This window comes from Antedon mediterranea, chromosome 5 (assembly GCF_964355755.1).
Source record: "Antedon mediterranea chromosome 5, ecAntMedi1.1, whole genome shotgun sequence".
NCBI lineage: Eukaryota > Metazoa > Echinodermata > Crinoidea > Comatulida > Antedonidae > Antedon > Antedon mediterranea.
Window position 1 is genome coordinate 24,371,307 of NC_092674.1, and position 16,748 is coordinate 24,388,054.

At 36.9% G+C, this 16,748-nt stretch overlaps 2 protein-coding genes across 3 annotated transcripts in view; both read right to left on the minus strand.

Annotated features, from left to right (window-relative positions):
- Positions 1-7,350, minus strand: part of LOC140049995 (bone morphogenetic protein 1 homolog) — a 42,770-nt gene extending 35,420 nt beyond the window's left edge. The window contains exon 1 of one of the 2 annotated variants that reach the window (XM_072094974.1): positions 6,593-7,350. In XM_072094974.1, the coding sequence (XP_071951075.1) occupies positions 6,593-6,740 (148 nt within the window). In that variant the 5' untranslated portion in view covers positions 6,741-7,350. The remainder of the gene's footprint in view (positions 1-6,592) is intronic. The other variant, XM_072094975.1, reaches the window with a different exon arrangement.
- A 1,201-nt stretch (positions 7,351-8,551) lies between these two features.
- Positions 8,552-13,661, minus strand: LOC140049007 (uncharacterized). Its single transcript, XM_072093817.1, has 7 exons — positions 13,564-13,661; positions 13,188-13,356; positions 12,687-12,872; positions 11,374-11,624; positions 10,543-10,761; positions 10,090-10,270; positions 8,552-9,831 (listed from the first exon to the last, which is right to left on the minus strand). The coding sequence occupies exons 1-7, from the start codon at positions 13,649-13,651 to the stop codon at positions 9,672-9,674; spliced, it is 1,254 nt and encodes a 417-aa protein (XP_071949918.1). The 5' UTR covers positions 13,652-13,661; the 3' UTR covers positions 8,552-9,671.
- Between the last annotated feature and the right edge of the window lie 3,087 nt (positions 13,662-16,748).

Genomic DNA, 16,748 nt, shown 5'->3' on the forward strand with positions numbered 1-16,748 from the left:
TTAAGTCAAAACTCCGTCTAGAACACATACTACGTACGGACGTGTGTGGGGAGATATGACCCCGAATATATCGCGTTTCCGCGAGAAGGAATAACCATACCAATCACAATAGTGATGTGCAAAAGTACGGACCTTAAATTCCTTGGATGTGGCTGTACGCACGAATGTGTAGGGAGAATGTAACTACGAAGAATACCATACACTACAATATTCATTTACCTTCGTTTGTGTATTTACTTTTTTTTAATAACTGGATTCTACTTCTGTGGCGTATACAGTATAAAGTGATTTTATAGCAATACTTTTCTGGTATAAGAAATATAGACAGTTCGGTGTGTTAGCAGCTAATAATATAAACTTGCCCAAAGTTTGTATTTATTGTCTTTTTTATGTTAGTCCACCAGTCGACGTTTCGAATTTTGTCTGAAAATACAGTTTACAAGCTCAAGTAATGTACGTATGTGCCAAAATATTTATATTTTTACTATATTAAGTTAAAACTCCGTTTGAACCCAGACTACTAATAATAATATAGGCTCTATATGATATGATATCAACTACCGTACTGCAGGTCGAGAATAGTGTAACAAAATGCCCCATATTTAGCTTGATTTGAAAAGTTTATTTTGGTTTGTATCCCGGTGTTCTATGTATAAAGTTATGTTAACCTACCGCAGACGATATTATCTTTCGTAGCTGAGGGTGTGAAAACATCATTTATTGTGTATTCTATGCCTATTAAAACCGTATTGTCTGTAGATATAAGTTAACTTGATAAGCAATGTGGCCTACATGAATTACGAATCATAAACAAAAAGTTCTAGGTGGGAGTTTTAAACGCCCATGCATGATATCAACCTACGAACCCAGTTTATCTTTATCACTGATTTGATTTTCAATTGTATACGTACGATCTATACGTTTCTTGAATTCACACGAAATACGTTGATTTATGACAACACCCGATTCTCAGTATTGTATCTAGATACTGATGAGATACTTTATTACCAAAATTACTATACTAGACAAATACTGTAGTGTACCGTAGTATGTGGAGATAAAGCGTGGTTCCCACTGGAACGCAACGCAGCGACGTATCGACGCAAAGTGATGCATTGCGTAACGCAATAGTGCTGTAAAAATCGCAGGTTTGATTTCACGCAGGTGAGGGCAAACACAATGAATGGATAGGCATTTTCTTAGATTGCGTTACGTTGGGTCGCAAGTGAGAACCAAGCTTAAAGCTTGGTACTTTATATTCATTCACACAACACGGCGTCATTGATTCAAACGACGGAACGTAACGCAACCTACGCAACGTAAGAAAATGCCCTTCCGGTAAATTGTGTTTTCCCCCGCTTGCATGAAATCAAATCTGCGATATTTGCAGCATTGTTGCGTCGTCGGTTCCCACTTATGATTACGCAATACAGCACTTTGTGTCAAACGTCGCTGCGTTGCGTTACGTTGCATCGCTAGTGGGAACGCTGATTTATACGTTGCGTTAAATCATAACGTAATGGCTTTGATTAATATGTTTAATTATTCATACGTTAAATTAAGTTGACTGATGCGTGACGTTGTATTACACTCGGTTAACATTCGTTGATTAAAGGGGTGGTGGTTACGTCATGTATGTTACGTTTATTAATACGTTAGGCTTACGTTTTAAAATTTATTTCTAAACTTAAAATTAACAGACAGTAGTAGTCCAGTGCTTTTCAATTAAATTCAATGTCATTTATTTCCACAATACACAATAACATACACGATAATAAATACAATGAAGTAATGATGTGGGGTAGGGTCATATAAAATCCGTTTGCACATTATAGTAGGCCTATTACTGGCAGAAAATGTATGGCTGTATACCCTTCTTACTTTACACGCCTGTATGTATATGTCCACGTCGACACTTTCGAAAAAATTTACCCAAGTTTGACCATGAACGTAATAGGCCTGTAGTAGGAGTGAGATTATTGTGCAAAAAGTACAGACCTAAACATTTAATGCAGTCCTTGGATATTCACTTGATTGTATGTCAATGTAAACATAAGCTTGTTAACCGTCAAAACTTTACTTAACGAATGATTTATGCCAGTGATATTTTCATGGCTACAGACTTCTACCACCAAACGAGATGCTTCCTTTCCGCCACAAACTCCAGCTGCCAAAATAGCTCGAAACTAAATTTATTATTCGTCTGCAAAGAGCATCTTGGGAAATAAATTGTCTGGGATTGTTTTTCCATATTGTTTGATTCAATTGGATGTTTGCTCTTAAAACAACAAAATTTTGTTACAATAAATCTATCCAGTGGAAATTACTCTTTAACTGTGGCTTTCCAACAGCCTCCAGCCCGGGGCAACGAAATCTGGCACCTCTTTCCTGCAATGCTCGGGTCGTATTGGTTGAAAAGGGCATGGCCTTACTAGATTTACAAACACTTATCATGACTTGATCCTCTCAAAAGGGTGGGTGCTAGCATATCTGATTAAGATCTCTCAGATCTCACCATATCTCACGAACGAAACGTTGTAGAATACATCGGTATAGAAACAGATGTGTCGCTTGCTGATGGAATATGCTGTAATTTGACGTGTTCCCACAAAAGCTGAGACAATTCTGACAATTTAAATGTTGATTAAAATCAGTGTGCCTCGGGTTATGTCTAAAACCAAGTACTGAAGTGTAAGCATTTTGTTTAAACAAGACTGTATTGACATAGGCCTACACAGTTTTGTAATGTTAAACTTATCCTACTTCATACTAATGTTAGGCCGAATGTCATACGGTGTTGAAAACGCACATTTCTCACGCCACCATGGATGATGCCCGTTAGTTAGGCTTGGGTTTTTAGATGAATAGAGGGATAAAAGTACATAGGCCTAGCTGACTAGACTATATTTTACCATATTTTATACAGTTTTTAAATAACGTACATTTATTAACGTTAGGGTTTTTAGACTACACAGGCTATACGCGCTATATAAAAATAAACTATTATTGATGACATTTTACATTCATCAGTTAATCTTAAATATACTCTGAATGAACGTACATTTATTAAAGTTAGGGTTTTTTAGACAAATATTACAGATATACGCAGATATACAGATATCACCCAAAATAATAATTGTTATCAGATAATAAGCTCATTGAGTGCTTGGTTATACGTGCCATATAAAACTATTATTAATAATATTTGTTTACATTCATCAGTTAGGCCATAGTTAGGCCTATGGCCTTTCATCACTTTTAGTTAAAACAATTTCCTTAAAAAACCTTCCCGTTTCTGGTAGAACAATTTCGTTAGTTTATGTGGCGTAAAGAAGTTATCTGGCAATCCTTGGCTTATGACATTCTGTTCGTTCGTCGACATGATCAGGCCATACTAGCTCGATTGACAAATTGCAAATAAATTAGCTGTCTTTGGATGATGATATTTTAATAGATTTGATGGAACCAGACAAGAATTCTATCTTTTTCCTGTTCCATACACAACACAACTTTACACAACTATAGATTTACGACAGTGCTCCTTATTTTTATTCGGTTGTGTATACAGAAACTCATTGGTTTATTAGTTGTGACAGATATTACCGTAACAAAACTTTCCTAGGTCTACGGTAGCTCCTTGTTCCTTTTTGATCTTTATTCCCTCCTCAATTCGTCTCTTTAACAAACAATTTGTAAGATAATTACTGTAATAACTTTTAATGAACTGTACATAGGCCTACAATGTATTTGACTTGTATCTAATTGTATTGATGTTTTTACATGGTGTTTTTATTACGAATGTAACGGGGAGCTGAGTCTCACATTTTATAATTATTATGTGACAATAAAGTACAGTATATCTATGTCTATGTCTATGTACAGGTACCGTAATAAAAAACTTTCCTAGATCGACGGTAGATCGTTGTTTCTATTAGATTTTTGTACAGCTACCGTAATAAAATTTTCCTAAATATACGTACATCCTTGTTTTTACTCGATTTTGTACAGCTACCGTATTAAAACTTCCTAGAATTACGGTAGCTCATATAGTTTTCATTCGGTATTGTTCAGCTACAGTAATAAAACTGTCTAGATTCACGGTAGCTTCTTGTTTTTTCTCGGTTTTGTTGTACAGCTACCGTAATAAAAGTTCCTAGATTTACGGTACACCTCATATGGTTTTTATTCGGTATTGTAAAGTTGTACCGTAATTAAACTTTCCTAGATCTATGGCTGTGTTTTATACAGGGCATAATTCATCTTTCCTAAATTTACTGTAGCTTACGGCTATTTCAATGTCGTAATAAACGTTCCCAGTTTTCAGTGCGGTAGAGGCAATTTATTATTTTTCCTTTCCTATTTATTAACCTGAACATTCTATATTTAAAGATCTGTTTTTTTGCACAACAATTTCCGAAAGTTTAAATGTTGTTGAATTCCCAAAGCATATTAAAACCCACAATCAAGGAAGGAAGGAGGTGGGGGAAATATCATAGATTATTTTTTAGCTCTACATATGTTAATATACGTGGCCTACTCTACCGACAGATCAAATATATCTATTATTTATTGTCAAATGTTATTTTACGTAGATTGCCTGTTGAAAAGGGAAAGATTTATTACAGATCATATCGGACTAAAGGTTAGATCAACTACCAACGAAGATAGATTTATTACTAGATCAGTCATGTCTTTTCCAATGCTCGCTTTCATAAGTGAAACCTATACTGTAATCATGGAGTACTCGTGCTGTAAATGTAGGCCCAGCCCATATAGTACACATAAATAGGAGGGCCTATTAAGGGGCAAGTATGCGGCGAAGATCTTCCATATATGATTCATTTATTTACGTTTTCGTCTGAGTATATTTCTACTTCCGAAGCATGGTGGTGGTGGAGACACCAAGCTTCTGTTTAACGTTGATGTATTGTAAAAGCGTGGTTCCCACTAGCGACGCAACACAAGGACGTAAAGCAACGCAAGTGAATTGACCAATCACAAGCGATGGCTTATTCGCTTGTGATTGCTAACTGTCTATAACTTCGCTTGTCATTGGTTAAAACGCTTGCGTTGCGTTTACGTCCTTGCGTTACGTTCTAGTGGGAACCAAGCTTAAAGAGGTGTTTATGGTTATTTTTGTTATAATGTATACAAAGCCCGTATTTTATTCTAGTTTATGGGTTATGTTTGGGCCTATGGGATCAGGATCAGTTTGTTTACTTTGGCTGACTAAGATGTTTGTATTTTCACACTGTTTTATCGCCCCTCTTACAAAAAAAAATGGTTTTACATGGAAACATAGCTTTAAAAAAATATACTGTTCTTCGGGTGACCTGTGATTTTGCGAAGCTAAAATTAATAAAGTCGTTGTCAATCCAAAATCGTAATTAAGTAAAAAGGTGATTCTAGCTTCAGTGTGTTATTATTTTAAAATTCAGCTTTTTTTAAAGTCTTATAAAATGTACCGGTATTTTAACAGCTCGAATTGTTAATAGTAAAAGTACTTATCGTTGTATCTGCCCTTTTCACGTTTAGGCTACAACGAATTATTACTGGTATTACAGTAGAAGCGTTGTTTAAATTCACCCCATGCGAAACAGTACAAAATTCATTCAATTAAAATTAGGCAAAGGTGATGCATGCTACAACTAGCTTGGTATCAGCGTGATACTTGAACTAAGGAATTGTTTTACTCCCGAATACATTATATGCAATCCAGGATATAACGGATGAGATAAACATGTTTACTTTTATAGTATAATGATTTTTTATCAATACTTAAAGATGTATTGTCCCCCAAAACATGAAAAATGAAGATTAATTAAGTCATACTTTAAATAGGTTATTTTGTAGTTTTAATAATGTTGATCACTTCCGTAGAAAAAAACGGGGAAAAAGTAATGTTTTCACTTATAAAATAACATAATACAGGGTTAAATTCATCCAAAAATCCAGCCAAACTGACCATTTTTTTGCTTAAAATTACAGTTTTCAGGTAAATACATTATTTTAGATCCAATTTTTGGTCAAAGTGGATATCTATTATGTGTCATTAAAATGGCATATTCAACAACAAAAAAGGAAAAAAATTATTTTTCAAGAGGGAAAATACATCTTTAAATACACTAAAAGTCAATTTCTCTTCACTTGAATGTCACATGCAGGATTGAAATTAAAGTAATCATAATAATTAATAGTACCGGTATATATTTAATTGTGTAATTTCATGTAAAACAACAAAAACCGTATAAGTAATAGCCTATTATTTCATCATGTTGTAATACGTGGTTACGAAATTTTTGCTATTATACGTGACAAATATTATTTTATTGTCCCTTTTTATCGACTGCATTTTTATAGTTATTCCTAATACTGTACTTCAATTAAATTGCCTTGCTTTAATTCAGTCGACTTTCTTTCGGCATTTTCTAAGGGCCTATAATCGATAGGCCTAACCTATACTTAGATATAACTTAGTTAGTAATACACACCTAGCTAGTTATATTAACTTGATGAATATGCTTCAATAAATAAATGTTATAGTATAGGAATATTATATAGGAATATTGAATATAAAAAAAATAAAGCTTACCTCTACCAACACAAGACACAGTGGTTGCCTGTTCCGATTCATCATAAGCGATTCTGCTGTTATCAATTCCAATGTCTGCGCAGATCCGGGTAAAGCACCAAAACAAAAAAACGATAGGACCCGCAAGCAGAACAGATGGGGTGCGCATTGTGAATATTTGGCACTGTGCCGCACTCGAGAACCTAATGATGAATGGTTTGATGTTGGGCTTTTCCTTGAGACCGTGCCAGGTTTACAGCCACTGCGCAGTATATAGGCCGCTTCACTGCATGCTGAACAGTAACGCAACACAATGCGGTTCGTTCGCTGGAAGTATGCAAATACTCAGGCCCCTGGGTGGAGCTATACACAATCTAGCCGACCTAATTGGCGGTGTGCTACCGTCGAGAACAAGATATGTCGGAATGGGTGTTGCGCAGGAAACGCAATTAATACATCTTTCGTATTCTGGCTGGAGGAATGAACTTTGTCAACCCAGCAAATGTCATATTTAATAATACTGTGACAGAAAATTAATTTAGGTATATTAAAACTAGTATGTTAACCAGTTAATAAATAAAATAACACATCTAATCAATAAAACAAAGACCCTGAGGCTAAGAATTAACTTTTATTGGTTAATTTAAAACAGGTAAATTTTCCACGCACTGATTTTGTTCTCAATAGGGCACCGCCTTTCGTTAAATTAATATTTGATCTAGACTTAGGCTAACCAAGCATAAATAGAACGTTATCCCCGGCTTAAACACACAGGGAAATGTAATGCAATAGTTTAAGCTTTATTATTTGTTTCCTTGAATTAAATTTAGGCCTACATTTAAAACCTGTTTAAACAGACAGGCCTAACTTATTAATATAAGGAAACAAATAATAAGCTAAAACTATTACATTACCATCCCCGGTATGTGTTTCTTCAGCGCCGGAGGATAAAATTCCAGTTTGGCGTTACGAACTGTGCCTTACGATCATCACGTATACATAATAATTTACCTTTCACGTTCGATGTTCGCACTCATTAAAATAAATTGCCAAACCTAATAGGCTTATTTAAAAAAAATTTCAATTATCAAAACAAACTACACAGGTTCGCCTACAGTGAAATGTATGGCAGCCTGATGAATAGAGGTTCCAGGGTCCTTACCACGCCCTTGGAGTAAACAAACAATAATGTTTATTTGTTTTGTCAAGGTCCACCACTGTTTCCACATTAATTTGTGTCATCATTACCCGGAACTTCAGGTCCACTGTATTTGGACACATTGTTAACCCATCTCTCTAGAAAATTCATAATTTGTCACCATTTATAGATAAACTTTGGTTTACACCATGGTCCCTGGTCTACACCATGGTCCCTGGTGTAGACCAGGTACCCTGGTGTACACCATCAGGAACCCTGGTGTAGACCAGGAACCCTGGTGTAGACCATCAGGGTCCCTGGTCTACACCAGGGTAGCTGGTCTATACCATGGTCCCTGGTCTACACCAGGGTACCTGGTCTATACCATGGTCCCTGGTCTACACCAGGGTCCCTGGTCTACACCAGGGTAGCTGGTCTATACCATGGTCCCTGGTCTACACCAGGGTACCTGGTCTACACCGGTTCCCTGGTCTACACCAGGGTACCTGGTCTACACCATGGTCCCTGGTCTACACCAGGGTACCTGGTCTACACCAGGGTTCCTGATGGTGTACACCAGGGTACCTGGTCTACACCATGGTCCCTGGTCTACACCAGGGTACCTGGTCTACACCAGGGTACCTGGTCTACACCAGGGTACCTGGTCTACACCGGTTCCCTGGTCTACACCAGGGTACCTGGTCTACACCAGGGTACCTGGTCTACACCAGGGTACCTGGTCTACACCAGGGTACCTGGTCTACACCGGTTCCCTGGTCTACACAATATTGTACTCGTTGGCCACGCGTTATGTAGGTGGAATATCAGATTGACTGTCAATGTGTAGAGTATGAGGTGAACCAGGGCATTATGTCGCTAGCTAACTATTTGATTTATTCGGTCTAAAACATGGTCAATTAATTGGAAACGATAAATAAAAATTCAAAATTATTAATCAACATTATTGATTCGACATTCAGTTTTTATCAGTTATTTCCGTTTTTAATTAATTTAATGAAATCTAATTTAAGATGAAAATGTTTTTAATACAAAACGTTAGATAACCTCCAATTGGCAAACACATACACATTGTTTATAGGCTTGCCATGCTGGTGTCCTCGAGGTAAACTAACATTAATAACTAAATGCGTGTGGTCATATTCACGACAAATCCCTAAAACAAACACGTTTAATGTGATGTATGTAATAGCGTGGGAAAACCTACGCCATCTGATGAGTTTAGTAGACATACAGTCGGATTAGAAGGTTAATTGTTTTCTGTTAATATGATAGCGCCCTTATCCTTATATTTGAATAATAATTTACAGAAATAGGCCTAAGAGCAAAATAAGAAAACAAACGAGCAACAGAGTCCGTTGGCGTTGGGAGAGGCGGGGGTGTAGGCCTATAGCTGTGAATTAATACAACTTCCTTATTGTAAAAAGTGTTTTTACTTTATGTGTATTTATTTGTTAAAATAAAATAAAGTATATTATTGTTTTGCATGACACATAAACACAAGTAGGCCTACATTTGCGGTATACCGTGTGACAAACAAAAGTAAGTAAAAGTTGAAAATGTTTCAATGTTCCGCTATAACCGACTTCAGAAATCGGTACCACCTCAGACCATAATGATTACAAATATCATTATTTTAGACAAAACCCATACCTTTATTTAACATTCATTTATTATTATCAGGAGGCCAAAACTGATATAAGAATTTCATAAAAGTGTGACCCATATTTTAAATTAAAGTTCTTTATTACCATGTATTTATTCCAATTACCTTGCTGTGTGTCGTCAAACAAACCACCGCCAAACAAAACTTCAATTTCAATCAATTTGCAAATCTTTCTCGGAAACAATTTGAGACAAATTAAACCGTGTTTATATTATAATAATGAAATCTAGCGACTACATTCCTGTATACATTAAAGTAAAAAAATATATCAACAATTCCTAAATATGTGCGGCTGTACTGTTGACGTAACATGGAACCGTAAACGTGGATTGTGCCGTTATTAACTCAACGAGTGACGAGTACGTACAACAGCAGACAAGTATTACAGCCAGTACAATAACTAGAAGATGCAATGCTGTCGAATCCGTGACGTAATTGCTGAAAGCGAAAATATCATACATAAATCAAATTTTATTTCATAGATTGTAATCAAAGGGTTTATCTGTGGCTGCGACGATCAGTTCCACACCCCTTAACAGACACCGCGCGCCGCGTAGAATGTACATAGTACAGGGTACTCTGTACTGGTATTTGTCGCAGCCATTCATAAGATTAAAGGATTATTACGGCTTCCTATCTTGGCAAGGCGAGCTCAGTGTCGTGTTGTTAGATTGCCTTGCTGTGAGGGCTACGTACCGTTTGTTCATAAGATGTTTCAGGCATAAGAAGAAAACAGAGGGCGCTATAAAAGCACTTGGTATCCACAGGCAAGCACTAACAAGAGACAGCAATGGTCCAAATTGTGGAACAGACTCAGCAAGAAACACATGTCCCGCCAAAATGCTGCTGCGTATAACCACAAGTTGCCATGAAAATCCTGTAACAAAAAATATATGTTTTACCAGGGAACTCTCAGGACTTCTTTCTAACCGTCACAAACGTACTTAGTTTTAGGTAATTTTTCTCTAGAAAGTTTGTCTTTATTGTTTCTCATTTGGTCGAGTTTTCGTTCAAGTTGTTACTTGTCTACTACACTTTTTCCCAGGTGCCTATTTTACGATGTTTGTTCTACGTTACCACTGTCGAAAAATGTTCTCAATTATCTTATTTCTAAATTTATAACCGGAGCTACCCTTTAAAATAACTTACTCTTGGGTATACCAGCTAGCTCTTCAATTTGCTGACAAAGTGGATTCAGTGTAAATATATATGACATCATAAAATGAACTGCAAGCCCTATACCGGCTATACTTTTGATTGGTCCGTCTGATAATACAAGTAGCAAGTTGTCCGAATCTGGAGTGTAGACAGCGCCTCCGAGAAAATAATAGCTAGAATATACTGGTGAACACAGCAAAACAAGTATACCTGAAATATAACATTAAGCTCTGTTTACACTATCACACTAAGTGTGATGTGCCCGAATATCGTATTGATATATCATCAAGTTCATATTATGGGTACATCATAAAGTGTGATACTGTAGTGTAGACAGAGCTTAGATACTTTACGAAACACGACGGAAACTGGGTGGTGACTATGCGTGTGAGGTATCAAGACGTTGCTTCATAAATACACAATATTATTTTAATAATTTTTTCTGTGGGCCATAGAGAGGCCAGGTGTTTAAAGTTAAAAATAATGTGCTTTAAGATATTGGAAAAAAACAAATTTTATTAATTTTCTGGACAAAAAATATTTCTTTCGGTTTTGTTTAGTTACCATTTGTCAGACACGGCACGCGTCAAGTCCCAGCTTAACCCTTCCTTATGCTTGGTTCTCACTAGAGACACAACGACACAATAAAAGCGCAACGTGAGTGACTCTTGGCCAATCACAATAATGGTCCACTCACTTGCGTTGCTTCTACCTCGTTGCGTTATAACATCTATAATGGAAACAAGCTATATTGAGTGAAGCGGATTTACATTCACTGTTCCATCCGTAACAATTACTATTAGGGTAGGTTACTCATCTTACCAAGAAAGGCGATGGTTAAGCTGTAGTTGAACTTGGCTGGCTGCCTCATGCAGTTTTGATACAGCGGGTAGCAAGCGTGACCAGAAGTGCTAAAACCGATGGTGGCCCATGCAATTGTTAAGCTAGAAAATGTCACGACGGGTTGTTCCTTTCGTAAACTATCATCGACCGTTCGGCCATCTCGGATGATTTGAGTCATTAATAAACTGAACATGACTAATGATGTTGAGAAAGATACTACAGCACAGAATCTATAGTAGAAAACACGATTTGGTTAAACTCATATACACGGGCTTACAATGCGATGATTTTGAACCTCGGGACCCGCAGTGACTTGTTTTTAAATATGTGTTTCTATACAGTAAAGTTGAAGTAGAATTGGGCTATAATACCTTTACATTGGCACGGTGACCAACGCCATACCTGTTCCACCCAAAACCAACATGTAATAACATGATTATGAGATCATATTCCGAATATGAGCACTGTTTCAATAATTTAAAAGTATGATTTTTATGTAATAACAATATACGATTGATCTATACCTAGCTATGCCGCACTTTGTAAAAAAGTTTACGAAGTAGGCCTACCTTCCCATTATTTTGTTTCCAGTACACAATCCCTATGTTACCGTTTGGTTCTCTATAATGACTATGCGTGTAATATTAATAGTTCAAAATACACGGCAGGGTAGTACGTCTACGGATTGTATGTCTAACATACAACGAGCTTGGTTCCCACTCCATGCAATAACGTAAAACGCAACGCAAGTATTGCCTTGATTTGACCGATCACAAGCGTTGGATCATCCGAACAGCTGTCGCTTGCGATTGGTCAACTCACTTGCATTGCAAGTACGCTCCTACGTTGCGTCCAAATAGTATACAAGCATAATAAAAAATAAGTACATGCTAAATATTTATGTACAGAAAGCCCCAAATCAATTATTTAATTGTCACGAAAACTGCATCTGTAGATAATAATCCGTAACATGTGCACCATTTTGATTTGATTCGGCTTAATCTAGGTCTGATTCATTTACAAGGGTCTTTTTCTCTAGAAAGAGGCGTCTTTTCCAACTCGGGGGGCTTTTGGACACCGCGAGGTTCGTACCGATATCGAATGTAGTGACATACTATAGCTTATCTGTGTAGAGCAAAATTGAAAATCAGATCTCTGCGGGACCCGAGGTTCATATAACATTATATAGGCCTATTGTGCAAGCATGAGTCTTTTTTTTTTTACAACACAATCCCTCAGACGTTAGATTGTATTCCATGTAGAGATATTGTACAGTAAAAGCATATACATACTGTGTTTCAACTGGTGTCTTAAGAAGTACTATGGGAAACAAAATCAACGCCACTATGGGAACCCAACTGCAGAAGCTGACGTCAAACCACTGAACCGTGATCAACCGAACATTATCACATATCAAAAGAAATGTTACCAATGAAACGGCAAAGTACATTACTATACAAAGGACATGCATCACTCGTCTAAAAAAATACAATTATGTATATTATTAGTAAGGTGATGGCGATAGTTACAATCCGTTATGCTTGATTATTAACGAATGACGTAATACATAAAACGGGCATAGATATATGATTGGGTAGAAGATTCGTACTCGGGGTCCAATGCGAGTTACGGAAGTCCAGTAAATACGTGCTATTGTATACTGTACGGTATGTTGTAAGTAAAGTACGAGTGACTCTATACTGATTGTCGTACTTCTCGGCAGAAGGTTATTGACCGACGTCATAGTAAATAGGTATAATTGGTATTCTAAAAAACAATTTAACAATACTTGCTCTCCGTTTTTGCCGAATGTGACGTAACCAATAACCACGTATGGATGCCGAACCTGTTGTCGGTATTCCGGATACTTCTTGTGAATGATCATCCAGCATTTTGACAGTGTCAATGCAGTGAAATAACCAGTTAATACCAACACCGGCAGAGATATAATTCCGTACCAGCCTGAAAGAAATAATTGTTGTTGTTTTTATTATAAGTGCTGAATATTGTATCCTTTACAATCTTCACTGCATTTGTTAACCCCTTTTCCAACATGTAATAGGCCTACATGCAATATAACAAACCGTGTTGCATCAGTAACTGGAACCAACATAAGTGAACAGAGCAAAACCGGAACCGATTCGGATCCTAATAATATATTAGGCCTACCTGATGCAAATATCACTTTGGGTAAAGCAATCATTCCGGATCCGGCTACAAATCCTACCACATAGATAGTGGTTATTGTTATACTCATACCATCCTTGTTCCATAGTCTAGTAGGAAGGAGGGGTTACCGTGCACCCCCATGATGTATTTTTTTAATGTACATTTTTGTAATCCTGAATATATGTAATTAACATTTTTTGATGTTCCCAAGACGAAATATTGTCCCATGGGGTTTTTTGGGGGCCATTTTGGTGGCCATCTTGGATTTATCAAAATCATAAATATAGACGGTACTTGACAAAGACTGATCATAGAGGTCTGATTTTGGTCTTAAATAGTTCAGAATATGCACATTTCTATGTACTATAATGAAAAGTTTTTGTTCAAAATGGCCGTAAATGCCACTTTTGACCTTTGACCTTGTTTTTACATAAGGGTCATATCTTGGTAACCCCTGGTCATAAAGATTTTATTTTTGTCTTAAATTGTTCAGAATATCCATATTTATATTCGCTTTAATGGAACATATTTTTGAAATTTGAAGGGAAATATAATTTTTGACCTTTGACATTATTGCATAACGATTTTCGCAATAATTTAGGTTATTTTTGTATTCGACCTATATCTTGACAACGAGTAATCATAGAGGTTTGATTTTGGTCTTATATTGTTCAGAATATGCACTTTCCTATGTACTATAATAAAACATTTTCATACAAAATGACCGGAAATACGACTTTTGACCTTTGACCTCGTTTTTACATAAGGGTCATATCTCGGTGACCAATGGTCATAACGATTTTATTTTTGTTTTAAATTGTTCGGAGTATCCATATTTATATTAGCTTTAATGAAACATATTTTTGAAATTTGATGGAAAATATCACTTTTGACCTTTGACATTATTTCCACCCGAGGGTCATATCTCGGTAACCCCTGGTCGTAAAGACTTTATTTTTGTCATAAATGGTTCAGAATATCCATATTTATATAAAATTTAATGAAACATATTTTTGAAATTTGATGGAAAATATCACTTTTGACCTTTGACATTATTTCCACCCGAGGGTCATATCTCGGTAACCCCTGTTCGTAAAGACTTTATTTTTGTCATAAATTGTTCAGAATATCCATATTTATATAAGATTTAATGAAACATATTTTTGAAAGTTGGCAGGAAATACAACTTTTGACCTTTTACCTTGTTTCCACCCGAGGGTCATATCTCGGTAACCCCTGGTAATAAAGACTTTATTTTTGTCATAAATTGTTCAGAATATCCAGGAGTGAGGACCTCAATTTTCACAGAATTCTTATATAGTAAGAATGTTTCTGTTTTCAAAATAAAACTATGTATATGTAGGTCTACATAACTACTCATTCAAAACCCATTTATCAAGTTACTGCAATAGATGTTCAGTCATCGTCCACCTCAAATTCAATTTCTTGTTCATCATCTTCATACTCTTTCAACTCCATGGTCGTTTTCTCAACTAGATCAATAAGATGGGCTGAAAGAATAGGACTGCATGACCAGACTGTCCTGTCACCATGCCCTTGTAGTTCATTCATACTAGTGTGATATCTTGTTTTAATGATTAAATGACAGTTTGGCACGCCCTACATCAGGACATTTCCAAATAAGAGGAAGTGCCTTCATCTAACCCTCTAAGGTCAAATGTATAGAGGACATATTCCTGATCAACTTCATGATATACAAATTTATGTTTCTGTCAAGCCCCGTCAGACTGAGATTCTGACCGCCGTAAAACGTTTAGAAGCATGCACTGCTGAGATTAGGACATGGAGGGGCTTAAACTTCCTCAAGCTTAATGAAAAGACCGAGGCAATCGTATTTGGAGTGGATTTGCGTGTTCAATTTAAGATCCTGCTGGTGCTCCGATGCATAAATAGTTGCGCTCTCAAATACCTCTCAGAATGATCGACAATCAATAAGAGAAAGCGAGAACTAAGATCTAGTCATCAGGTGCCACTGGACATTCAGAGGCGCAAACATAGTTGGGGAGACCGGACTTTCAGTATTGCTGGACCTACAGTAGGTTCTGGAACCACATATCTTTGAACATTAAACAAACATCATTATTGAGCACCTTTAAGCCACTACTCAAAACTCACATTTTCTGATATTTTTGGTAGCACCCCATGAGCAATGACTGTTGGAATGGCTGTAGTAAATGGCTGTAGACAGGCAGCCCAGATACATTTGGTTAGATGAGCTAGGTACCAATATCTGACTATTTAAGTGTGTTAATTGGAGGTCACTTGAAGTCAATGTAAATGGAAGTCTGCCGGGTACCCCCTGCTGCGTCTATACCGGGGGACACAAAAGGTGCTAACAAATCGGCACCAATTAGATGAGATAGATACCACCTAATTTCACCACTATGGGATGCCCATTTGCATCCTATATACCAATATCATATCACCAAACATTTTGTCCTCTGCAATAGGCCCACCAGACCCTCCCCCCACCCCGAGGGAGGGCCTACAAATGGTGATAGCATAGCTGAGTGAGGTACCACTCAAAATTAATGCCAAATGAACAAGTTGTGTTCATACAATACTAAATGGGTAACGCCAGACTAATTGTCTGCTGCACCGCAAGTGCCAGACACCCTAAAGTTCGACTAGAGAACCCCCTTCCCACAAATGGCCTAGATTAGATATTGTAGATACCACCAGCAGCCAATGTTATATGATTTAGCACATTGTAAGAAATACCAAATGACCTATTACAGACTATCTGTACACTGCCTTGGCCCTGGCAGACCCCTCTAAAGTTCAACTAGAGACCCCCCTTCCCAAAAATGGCCTAGATTAGATATTGTAGATACCACCAGTAGCCAATGTTATATGATTTAGCACATAGTAAGAAATACCAAATGACCTATTACAGACTATCTGTACACTGCCTTGGCCCTGGCAGACCCCTCTAAAGTTCGACTAACGACCCCCTTCTCCCAACTAGCCTAGCTTAGATATTGTAGATATCACCAGCAATCAATGCCAACATTAAAAGTCTTTCGGAGATTATGGCCTTGTGAGAAACACTCATTCACTAAATATAAAAATTTGGGTCCGATATTGGTCTTTACGTTCTTGCTGTGAACCAAATGATGTTTCTGTTTCGGGTTTTCTTTTTGTTTGCTTGTTCAGGTGTAGCT

Coding starts and splice junctions, on each gene's coding strand:
- LOC140049007 (XM_072093817.1), bottom strand. CDS start 13,651: ATGAGTATAACAATAACCACTATCTATGTGGTAGGATTTGTAGCCGGA. Junction 13,357..13,563: donor CAAAGTGATATTTGCATCAG/GTAGGCCTAATA, acceptor TATTTCTTTCAG/GCTGGTACGGAATTATATCT. Junction 10,762..11,373: donor CTTAACCATCGCCTTTCTTG/GTAAGATGAGTA, acceptor GTTATATTTCAG/GTATACTTGTTTTGCTGTGT.